The sequence below is a fragment of the Oncorhynchus mykiss genome, chromosome 20 (genome assembly GCF_013265735.2).
Source record: "Oncorhynchus mykiss isolate Arlee chromosome 20, USDA_OmykA_1.1, whole genome shotgun sequence".
Taxonomy (NCBI): domain Eukaryota; kingdom Metazoa; phylum Chordata; class Actinopteri; order Salmoniformes; family Salmonidae; genus Oncorhynchus; species Oncorhynchus mykiss.
Genome location: NC_048584.1, coordinates 29,784,158 through 29,796,514, shown reverse-complemented (window position 1 = coordinate 29,796,514; position 12,357 = coordinate 29,784,158). Strand labels below are relative to the sequence as shown.

The window sequence follows — 12,357 nt, the reverse complement described above, 5'->3', positions numbered from 1 at the left end:
GAAGTTTGATGGTTAATGGGCAGGAGTTCAAACAACAGTTTCTTGACGAGTTACCAGCCAAACCTGATGTGATATGTCTCCAGGAGACATAGCTGAAAGCTACTCTAGATTTTTTAAATACAAGGTTATGTTGCAGTCTGTAGAGATAGGGGAGGAGGGGTGTGTGCTACCTTTATAAAGTGGGGAATCCCATATAGGCATGTGGGAGAGGGAGTTGAACAGGAGTATGTAGTGGTTGGGAGGGGGGAATATGCTCATAGTGTAATTTTACGACCCCTGTAAGAGAGTTGTTGGCCCTTGGGAATGTAGAAGGTCAAAATAGGAGATGGGTAATGTGGTGTGGGGATTTTAATGCTCATAGTACGCTCTGGGGAAAGGTACAGATAGATGTAGATGGACAAGTGTTGGAGGAACTACTTGATGAGAAAGGGCTTGAGTCTTAATAACGGCCGGGGAACCAGGATTGACCCAGTAACTGGAAATGAATCTGCTCTGGATCTTACTCTGATCTCAAGTTCAATGGCAGGTAGATGTAGTTAGGAAGTTTTGGAGGAATCTACAGGGGGTAGTGATCATTATCCTATCATGTGTACTGTGGGAATGAGGGTGGAAAATTCAGTAGGACATTCAATTTTTTTTAATTGAACCTTTATTTAACTAGGCAAGTCAGTTAAGAACAAATACTTATTTACAATGAAGGCCTACACCGGCCAAACCCGGACGACGCAGGGCCAATTGTGTGCCGCTCTATGGGACTCCCAATCATGGCCGGTTGTGATACAGCCTGGATTTGAAACAGGGTCTCTGTAGTGAAGCCTCTAACACTGAGATGCAGTGCCGTAGTCCGCTGCATCACTCAGGAGCACTAATGGATTGGATTGAGGAGATGGATATTTGGGAAAGCGGAGTGGGGTCAGTTTCAGGACTTGAGTGAACAGGAGCTGTCTCAGGTTGATCTCAATTCAGGTATAGAAACAGTGAATGATAGAGTAAGAGGTGCTATAGTAGGGGCTGCAAGCCAAGTGATTCCTATGGGAACAGTAGGGCGAAAGAGTAACTCAGTTCCCTGGTGGACTGAGGAGTGTAGAGGAGCTGTGAAAGGTAGGAAGCGGGCTTTCAGAATGTTGAAAAGGTCCCATAATTTCCAGCACCGGATTCAGTATAAACAAGCACAAGCAGTAGTAAGGAGGATCATTAGGAGAGCTAAGAGGTAGAACCACTCCTGTAGGAGAGGTTTGGGGGGTGATTTAGAAGATGAGTAGGGTCAGATGAGATTATGATCTCCCTGTGCTGAAAAGTGGGGAGATAGGCAGATGGTAGAGATGTTAGCCCAGGCATTTGTGAAGGTGCACAGCTCAAATAATCTGACAGAAGAGGGGCAGCATGGGAGAGAGAGGGTCAGAGGAGAATATCTGGAGGTCCTGGATCAGAGAGCGATGGTGGAGGATGCATTGAATACCCCTTTTTATGTGGGCTAATGTTAGTGGAATTCTAAATTCCTGTATGTTTTGTAGCCAAAACCAAATTTGCACTCTTTCTATTTCATTAATGAGTTGTAAGTTCATTAATTATGCATGAAGTAGATCGAGACCAGTCTTAAAAGCCAGGTAACAGCGTTTATTTCAAGAGAGTACTAACCACATACACATATTTCCACAGGTTATAAAGTGAAAATGACATCAGCGTTTTCTAAACATTCTATCTATTTCACAAGTAGAGGGCCCTCTTGCTCTCGAGCCTTCGCGTTATCAGCACGAAGTCAAGGCCAGTCAGTATAAATCAACATTCTAGACAGTCTGGAGATGGGCCGTTCCTGCCACCTGGAGATTGTACAACTGAATGAACTAAGGAACAGACCTTCATTGTTACTAAACTCCTGACTACATTATATACAATTGGGAATGGGAGCAAGAGAGAAAATTCACATGTACAGTACATTATGGCATTTGGACTAGTCAGTTCTGATTGGAATGTATACATAATTAGTCATTTCAACCTTAATTTCCTCTAACAGCTAAGATGAAGAGAACTTTAGCTAAAGCTGGGGTAGCATCTCCTGGGAGGAGGAGATGTTACATCATGATGGTTCGTCTCATTGACACTGCAATGGTGAAAGTATTGTGCCTTTACAGTAAGGTGAGGCCTGGAAGTTGGAAGCAGGCTGTAGTGGCGCCGATATGGAAACCTGGGAAAGACTCTACTAGTCCTTCAAGCTATAGGCTGATAGCATTCACATCTCATGTATGGAAACATATGGAAAGGATGGTAACAGAAAGGCTGATTTACTTTCTGGAGAGTAGAGGACTAATGTCACCTGACTAAAGTGGGTTCAGAAAAGGCAGGGGAACGATGGATCTTGTACTGTGCCTTGAGTCAGTCATACGGAAGGCACAGGCAAATAAGGGGGTGGTAGCTGTTTCCTTTGATGTACAGAAGGCCTGATATGATATGGAAGGGGGGTTGGAGGAAAGGTTTTCAACTGGATAAGGGTTTTTCTTTTGGCCGGTCAATAGAAGTGAGGGTGCGGAGCTCTTTGTCAGAAAGCTATGAGGTAGATAATGGTACCCCCCAGGGAACTGTCATTAGTCCTTTGTTCTCTATTATGATTGACAATGTGTTATCCTAGGTGAGACCTGATATTGGGAGGTCATTGTTTGCGGATGACGGGGCACTGTGGAAGAGGGAGAAATATTACCCATACAGCCAGGAAAGTTCAAGAAGCTATTAGTGAAGTTGATCAGTGGTCCCTCAGGTGGGACTTTGAGTTTTCAGTTGAGAAACCACCGGGGTTTTTTTCTACATGAATGTTGGGGAGGAAATATACTTGAAGCTGTATGGAAGGAATCTGGAGAGAGTGGGAGGGTTTAGGTTGCTGGGGGTCTGGTTTGACACTCAAATGACATGGACAGAGCATATTAATAACAGTAGTTCTCAAAGGAAAGACAATATTGAATGTGATGCGTTGCTTGTCAGGAATGGAGTGGGGGGCAGATAGAATGGTGTTAAATGCTTTATATAGTGCTGTTAATGTCATCACTGGATTATGGAAGTGTAGCATATGGATCAGCAGCTCAGACATCTTTAAAACGTAAAAAAAAGGAAGAAAAAAGAAGCTAGATGTAATCCAGGGCCAAGCCCAAATAATATGTTGTGGGGCACTCAGGACCTCCCCGGTGGCAGCGATGCAGGTAGAGTTGAGAGAGTTGCCATTAAAGTTAAGACAACTAACCATGACATATTGGGTAAATATACAAGGACATAAGGTTACACATCCAAATAAAAGGTACTCCTATGGTGCTGGGAACACTAACAAAATCTGAATACAAGTTTTGGGTGGATAGTCAATGGCATGGCTAGAGAGATGGGGTTGTTTGGGAGGGAGTTTAGCCCTTCTGTGGTTCTTCCTGCTATCCCACCTTGGTTGCTCCCTCAGCCAGCGATAGATTTAGGATTGCTTGAGAGGGTAAGAGCTATTGAGGAAAGAGTAGATTTAGTTGTAAGTGAACAGTTTAAGAACACAATACTATGCTTTCTTGAATATATTCACATATGGATCTAAGGACCCCAAACAGCTTTTAGTGTTCCTGAGTTTAAGGTGGCAGTGACAAAAAGCAACGGATCATTTATCTGTTTACACAATGGAGTTGATGACCATAATCTTGGCTGCAGAGTGGGTGGGGGAGGTGAGGCCAGGCAGGGTACTTATCTGCTCTGATTCCTGATGAGCTTAAAATAATTTGTGTCTCGGAGCAGACAGATGTATTGTATGAGGTTTTGCAGTGCTTGTATAGGGTAAGACAGATGGGGATATTTGTGATGTTCCTCTGGGTACTAGCTCATGTGGGAGTATAATTATTATTTCTTATTTTGTTGATATATATGTTTTTTAAACATAACTGAATTGCCTAGTTAAACAAAGGTTAAGAACAAATTAGTATTTTTAATATCGCCAAGCGGCTTCTTAAACATCCTAATGTTGAGATGGAATTGTCAGTCAGTAAAGCAGAAGCCAAGGGGTTGGTTAAAAACAAATGGCAAGAGTTGTGGAAAAGGGAGGGAAAGGAAGACACCTGTCTAAGGTTCAGGAAAAGGTGGGGGCAGGGAGGTCCTCAGGCTGAGGGACAAGGGAGGATAGTGTAATCGCAAGGCTTCGACTGGAACACACAAGGCTCAATAGTACATTGAAATTGGTGGAAACATATCCAACTGGAAGTTGTGATCATTGTCAGGAGGAGGTGGAGACAGTGGAACACGTTCTATTTCAATGCAAGAAATATGGGAAGAAAAGGGAGCGATTGTTATTATATTATTATAAGCAAGACAAGCGTTTGTGTAAGTTTATCGATAGCCTAGCATAGCATTGTGTCCAGCTAGCAGCAGGAAGCTTGGTCACAAAAATCAGAAAAGCAATCAAATTAACCGTTTACCTTTGATGAGCTTCAGATGTTTTCACTCACGAGACTCCCAGTTAGACAGCAAATGTTCCTTTTGTTCCATAAAGATTATTTTTATACCCAAAATACCTCTGTTTGTTGGTCATGTTATGTTCAGAAATCCACAGGAAATAGCGGTCACGACAACGGCGAAAAAAATTCAAAATTATATCCATAATATCGACAGAAACATGGCAAACGTTTTTATAATCATCTCAAGGTGTTTTTTCAAATATCTATTCGATAATATATCAACCGGGACAATTGGCTTTTCAATAGGAGCGAGAGGAAAAATGACTACCTCTGTCTTTTACGCAAGAATCACTCTGAGAGCCCTTAGCTGGCCACTTACTCAATGTAGTCGTTTACACTCATTCTTCAACATAAAGGCGCGAAACTACGTCAAAATGCTGTAGACACCTTAGGGAATATGTAGAGAAAGGTTGATATCCCTTTCAATGGCCAATAGGGGTGCATAGGAACACAACGGTTTCAAAATAAGAGGCACTTCCTGATTGGATTTTCCTCAGGGTTTCGCCTGCAATATCAGTTCTGTTATACTCACAGACAATATTTTGACCGTTTTGGAAACTTTAGAGTGTTTTCTATCCTAAGCTGTCAATTATATGCATATTCTAGCATCAGGTCCTGAGAAATAGGTTTACTTTTGGGAACGTTATTTTTCCAAAAATAAAAATAGTGCCCCCTAGTTTCAAGAGGTTAAAGTTGGTTGCCAACCGCTATAAAAATAAATCCACAGAAGAAGAAAGGGCCTCCTGAATGGCGCAGAGGTGTCACTAAAGCAGCGGGTTTGATCCCAGGCTGTGTCACTGCCGGCCTTGACCAGAAGACCCATGAGGCGGTGCACAATTGGCCCTGCGTCGTCTGGGTTAGGGGAGGGTTTGGCCGGCCGGCTCCTTGTGGCAGGCCGGCGCCTGCAAGCTGACTTAGGTCACCAGTTGGACAGAGTTTCCTCCAACACATTGGTGCGGCTGGCTTCTGGGTTAAGCGAGCAGTGTGTCAAGAAGCAGTGTGTCTTGCCAGGGTCGTGTTTTGGAGGACGCATGGCTCTCGACCCAACTCTGTAGAGGAGTTGCAGCAATGGAACAAGACTGTAACTACCTATTGGGCATCATGAAAATGTGGAGAAATGGGTAAAAGTACAACAAAGAAAGAAAGAAGAATGCTACGAAAAGTCACTTCTGGTCGTAGATGTATTGAAGTGTCGTGTTTTTAGGAAGTTGTGTCTAAGCAGCTTCGAACCAAAGTCTAGCTAGGCTAATCTATACTAGTGTCATGTGACTTTAAAAAAACACAATAACAGAACAATAATCATAGTTTTGTCTACATTTAATCAAACAAGTGTAGCTGTCTGTGGAACCATTACATTTGTCCCAGCCAGCCAGATCATCTTTAAATAATTGATGGCTTCATTTGGACAGCTCCATGCATGTCACTCCTACTGGATAATCATTTCATTTTAACCCATGATGTCTGTGTATCTCAAGGTAATGGTTTTTCCATAGTCTGTGTCAATATAACCTGTCTGTCAAGCTGGCAATGTTTACAAAAAATAGTAGCCTATTGTTTAGTAAGGGTAGCTTGGTCTTTTAGTGAGTCAACACTAGAATCTTACTTAAAGATAGCCAAGGGAAAAAACAATATCTAGCTTTAACAGATGCATATTTATTGTGTAGAGTGACATCCTTACTCTGTGGACTTGAACATGTTGGACAAATGTGTTGTTTATATCATGATAAATATCAATAATTTTCCCTAAGATGGGCCCTGGAGAGAGACGTAGCAGCCACACACACCCCTCCCTGCACCAAGATACCTCAGCCTCACCTAGTGATAGAGAGGTAAGACATGAGCCTCAATGATGTATGTAATATCATCTGACCTACACTACAGTCTTCTGTTGATGTGCTTTGGCTCTACACTGCAACAGCAACTTGTGCAGGCAGGAGAAATTGGCCTACAGTATGTGCACTGCCTTCTTAGGATCACTTTCTTATAAGGATTGCTTGAAATAATGTTATATTAGTCCTAGATCTTACGCTTCGGGCTAGTTTCTCTGAAACATATGAAGCCTAGTCCTGCCTATACTACAAAACACTTTCAATTGAGGTTCTAGAAACTAAGATTACTCTGTGTTCAAGAAACTGTCCCTCATCATTAGACATAGATGATATGTGTATGTCCCAAAGCCCTGTTTACCTTCTCTTCCTCCAACACCTCTTGGATTGATGACTTAGGCCAGGGCTCTTCAACACGGATCCTGGAGGGCCTAAAAACTTCTGTTTTTCACCCTCTACTTCGAATCAGGGACTGATTCAGACATCGGACACCAGGGGCCGCCCCATTTATCAATATTACGTATATGCTATTCTAAAATACTACTTCCGAACAGAATTTAGAATGTTCGTACGAATAGAAAAAGGGTGATTTATCAAATAATCCTATGAGCCTCATACGCACACCGGTAGGAAGTAACTATCATGGAAATTCAAACGAAAAAGAAGAGAGACTGTAGATTCTTCAAACAACAACTTGGAGCAGTTAACAATCACTCAATCGTGCAGAGTTAAGGGCCCAATGAACAGAGTTGGGTTTCAGGAAAGTACAACGTCTTTGTTTACGTGGTGGTTAGCAGATGTGTGGAAACCGGGGCGGGAACATGGTGTAAAAGGTGATTTGCTTGTCTGTGCAGGTTAAGATAGTTGACGTTGCCACAGCTCACACCATTGTCTGTTCCTTCCTGCACGTTTCCACACAGCTGAGTTCCTGCAGATAGTAAAACATGGGATGTGTCACATGCTGCGGTCGCACCCAAACGGCTCTTAGCTATACACCCAGGGTTATGACTAAGACACACAGACACGTTTGTATCAGTAAAAAAACACTAACAAATAACAATAGATCGTTCTCTTAAGTGAAATGTTTAATTAGTCATTTTCCCCCACATAATCATTGATAAATACCAATTGTTCTCAGTGCTCGTGCACTGATATATGGTCAAATTCCCCCCTTTAAAGCCTGTGGGGAATATACAACGCGGTGAGGTGATAGTGTCAGATTGATTACAACCAAAAGTTGTTATTTGACTCGCTCAGTTGTTGACCAGTACAAATAAAAACATGGCAACAAAGAGAAGACCATTAAGACAATGAGTTGCTTTAGCAATGGCAAATCTACTTCAAATGAGTAGGCAACACTCACCAATAAGCCATCCATCCTCGACAGCTCCCTCCTGTAGGCGTTTAGGCTAATATTGCTTTTATGCAGAATGAAAGAGTTGTGCGTACCATCACATTCAGCAATGTCTTTTGCGCGTCATATAGCCTATCACCTGCACATTAAGAGTGGAAGCCTTCACATACAGTACCAAAAGTCAAAGGTTTGGACACACCTACTCTTTCAAGGGTTTTTCTTTATTTTTACTATTTTCTACATTGTAGAATAATAGTGAAGACATCAAAACAATTAAATAACACATATGGAATCATGTAGTAACCAAAAAGGTGTTAAACAAATCAAAATATATTTAAGATGATAGATTCTTCAAAGTAGCCGCCCTTTGCCTTGATGACAGCTTTGCACACTCTTGGCATTTTCTCAATCAGCTTCATGAGGAATGCTTTTCCAACAGTCTTGAAGGAGTTCCCACATATGCTGAGCACTTGTTGGCTGCTTTGCCTTCCCTCTGCGTTCCAACTCATCCTAAACCATCTTAATTGGGTTGAGGTCAGGGGATTGTGGAGGCCAGGTCATCTCTGTGTGTATAAGGTAGTAGTTTTGGAATTGTTAGTTGGATTACTTGTTGGTTATTACTGCATTGTCGGAACTAGAAGCACAAGCATTTCGCTACACTCACATTAACATCTGCTAACCGTGTGTATGTGACAAATACAATTTGATTTGATTTAATGCAGCACTCCATCAAGCTCCTTGGTCAAATAGCCCTTACACAGCCTGGAGGTGTGTTTTGGGTCATTGTCCTGTTGAAAAACAAATGATAGTCCCACTAACCGCAAACCAGATCGGATGGCATATTGTTGCAGAATGCTGGGGTAGCCATGCTGGTTAAGTGTGCCTTGAATTCTAAATAAATCACAGACAGTGTCACCAGCAAAGCAACGTCACACCATCTCCTCTGTGCTTCACGGTGGAAACCACACACGCGGAGATCATCCGCTCACCTACATGTACTCTGCGTCTCACAAAGACAGTGGTTGGAACCATAAATCTTTGATTTGGACTCATCAGACCAAAGGACATATTTCCACCGGTCTAATGTCCATCTCTCGTGTTTCTTGGCCCAAGCAAGTCTCTTCTTATTGGTGTCCTTTGAAACCACTACCAATTTGACCATGAAGGCCTGATTCACACAGTCTCCTCTGAACAGTTGATGTGTCTGTTACTTGAACTCTGTGAGGCAGTTATTTGGGCTGCAATTTCTGAGGCTGGTAACTCTAATGAACTTATCTTCTGCAGCAGAGGTAACTCTGGGTCTTCCTTTCCTGTGGTGGTCCTCATGAATGCCAAGAGTGTGCAAAGCTGGCATCAAGGCAAAGGATGGCTACTTTTGAAGAATGTCAAATTTAAAATGCGGCGCTCGTATGTGGGAACCCATTGATGCAAAGAAAATCCTCTAGACTTCAACCTGCTGTGCGATGGTGTATGGAAATTGTATGTTAGTTTGTTTTGCTGCTGATTTGCATTCAAAACATTGTCTCATCGAGGGCTGTGAGATGCCGCTCAGCAAGCTCCCGCTAAAAAGTGTCCGTTGCCAAAAACCCGAGGGTGGATAGCACTTGGATGTGCACCGGAATGGCATGTCTTTGCCTTTTTAAAGTAAGTCTTAAATCCTTGCAAAAATCCTATAAGATTGGCTCATCTGATATCATTTCCCAAAATCAATCTGTACTTTCTGCAGAAAAAGTCCCACCTGTCTCTTAAAAACACCTTCTCTGCTAAATGCATGATCAACCTCATTCGATTTCCCATTATCAAATCATTTTTTTTGTATTTCAACAATGGTTTCACTTTCACACGTGCCTCTAATTTAACAAATTACTGTAGTTTATATGGATTATTATCGTAACAAATGCACCGATGTGGTCAGATGATATGCCTGTCAAGATATGTTGCATGAATTCACAATGGGAATGAAAATTGTTCAGACATTTTCAAGATATATTTTCCCCATTCTACGCTTGACAAGCAGCAGTTCCCTTATTCCACCACTTGGCATGGCTGTGTCTAAATTTACACACACTCTCAAGCAAACGTTCATATTGATAAATCTCACACTTTCCGTGGAAATTATCCCACACATGGTTTATGCACAGATTTGTGCATTTGTATGATTGATAAATAAGGCCCCAGGTGAGTGCAGTTTGCTACCAGAAGTGTTTCGACCCTCCAGGACCTGAGTTCAAGAGCCCTGACTTAGGCCTATGTCTGCAGTGCTTCCAGAGGACTACGCTGCCATGCTCTGCTGCATCATAAAACTGCCCTAATGCATATCCAAGGGTTTAAAGTTTCTGTAGCCTCACCCAAAGGATAAGCTGTTCAACCAGTATCATCCCTTAAGTCTCAGCCCTGCATCGATTTAAAGCTGATTAAAACAAACCATGACCAACATGGATGGAGGCAGTTTACCCTAATTAGTGGAAATTGCGGACTAAGTAAATTGCGGACCTGCTTAATTTCAATCACTTATTAGACCTGAAAACTAGGTTTTTATCCAATAAATTACCAAATGAATAGGGTTAAGACATATTTTCACTATTGAAAAGAAGCTAAACCTTTTTGATTGTCTTCAAGTCCTACCCAATTGTTTTTATTTTTTATTGTTCAGGTCTAGGATAGTACTTCAATTAATTCCATGGGTGAACCACAATGTGTCGGCATGCCAAGTTTTTTTTCTACTGACCTCTGCCTTTGGAATGTAGCCTAAACAAGTGAAGTGACCCGTTCTCAGGTAGACTGCTCTGAGGAAGTAGCCCAGGCCATTATGCAGCAATTAGGCTACAGTCAATCATCGTCTGAAGACTGCTGGTGGAGCTGATCTATTGACACAGACGTTTAACTTTAGTTAAGGTGTAGGTGGATGGATCTCAATGAATGGCAATATATACAACAGCATTTTGATATTAGGACTTTGACTTATAGTGTTTTGTACAGTAAATCCAATTTGGCATATCCACGTCGTCAGATAACAAATAAAAAAAACATTTTTACCAAAGATCATAGGCTAAACAACTTTATTTTCAACACATCCATTTCAAAATCCGTTGTAAGAAATAAGCTACCTCAGCAAATAATTGATTGATTCCACATTTTAAATCTCAACTCAAGCCTAAGATATTCACCAACCAAATCCAGCCTGAGGTAGTGAATTGTAGGCTAGACGTTTCAGGCTTCCAGCCCTTTGACAGCACCCGGCTTTATCATCTCCCCTGAAAGACGGCCATCCCCACTATATGGCTTCAGATAGCCTAGAGGCATCTTCTTCCTCCTCATCGTATTCAAATCATCTCTAGCTCACCGTCAGCTCCAGCCTTTACTCCTTTGACTTCACTGTTTCTGTGCCCCACAAACATGTAGGCAAATTAGCCTCATAAAAATGTTTAGCTTAATGATGACTTGGACATCCTCGTTTAAAAGACAAGATGTTAACATTTAGGCCTACCTTTCTATCAATCTCATGAAAGGCTATTTCACAATGGAGGACACAGATACTAGGATGTCAAATTCAGTAAATACCACATCGCCCTAATGTTGATTGGGTGTTCTTTCCATCTTTCTTTCTCTCTGTCTCTCTTTGACCAGTCTTTTGCTCTCTCTATGTTTTTCCTCTGTCTCTGTCAGATTCTCTCACTTTCGTTTTCTCTCTCTGACCAGTGTCTCTCCAGAGAATCTGGGCAGAGACTACACTCTCCTCAGCGCTGTTTCACTCACTCTCATGGTGTTGTTGTTTTTCTCATTGCTCTCTGTCCCCCCCCCCTCATCTGTCGTCCCGTTGACACACTGACCTTTGACCTGGGGTCAGGTGCTGGCCGGGATGATAGCCGAACCTGCTTTTCTCTCTGAGTATACTATCTTTGCTCTGGACCAATCAAAGCCACCCCCCAAAGCACCTCAGGCTCAGGTTGCTCAGGTAGCCAGTGCGGTGAGTTCGGTTCGCCCCCCTCACACCCACCCCTGCCTCCTCTCCTCCTCCTGCCCCTCTCGTTTTCCTTTCCTCGCTCCTGGGTAGAGGGTAGAGGAGCTGGCCTGCTGTTTAGAACCAGTGAAGACTGCTTGCACCCTGCTCTCTCTGTCTTTTCCTCCTCCTTATCTGTTTTCTTTGATGTTCGTAACTTGAAGGCATCTCACCACCACCTAACCTTGCATCTAATCCCTTGGGAGTGATTGTTGGTTTGTAAATGTGACTGTTGGGATAGAAGCTTGTTGTGCTATCTTCAGTATGCCGGTTTGTTGTTATCCAATAGTCTCTCCTTCAGTTGTCTCTGAATTGACAGAAAAGGATGTTATCCCGATTCCCCTTTGTCTTTAGTTATCCTTTATAGTTGCTTGCCCCTTAAACCCTACCAACCTCCTGTATAGTTAACTATAGAGTTTATTTCCTTCCTCGTTCCCACTTCTCACCCCAAACGTCTTCTGTTTGGAGAGTTTATAGTCAGATCCACCTCCGGACCTTCTCTACTTAGCTTGCATAGTTGCGTAGCTTTTCCTAGAGCCATGAAAGATTTTCCTTTATTTCATTTTATACATATTTACTCTTCTCAATATAATTGATTAGTAGTGGTCAAACAAACAGCCCATCCAACAATACAATACCCTTCCGATTGGTGTTGAGTGACATATTTATATTAAAAAAGATTGTAGACCAAAACAACCAAGCTGGTGTTGG

At 42.3% G+C, this 12,357-nt stretch overlaps 1 protein-coding gene across 5 annotated transcripts in view; it reads left to right on the top strand.

Moving 5' to 3' along the window:
- Nucleotides 1-12,357, top strand: part of golga4 (golgin A4) — a 54,613-nt gene that overhangs the window by 5,323 nt on the left and 36,933 nt on the right. For 3 of the 5 annotated variants that reach the window (XM_021576395.2, XM_021576394.2, XM_021576396.2), the window contains exons 2-3: nucleotides 6,215-6,295; nucleotides 11,494-11,613. The exons of 1 other annotated variant lie outside the window; for it this stretch is intronic. In XM_021576395.2, the coding sequence (XP_021432070.2) occupies nucleotides 6,215-6,295; nucleotides 11,494-11,613 (201 nt within the window). The remainder of the gene's footprint in view (nucleotides 1-6,214; nucleotides 6,296-11,493; nucleotides 11,614-12,357) is intronic. One more of the 5 variants, XM_021576397.2, reaches the window with a different exon arrangement.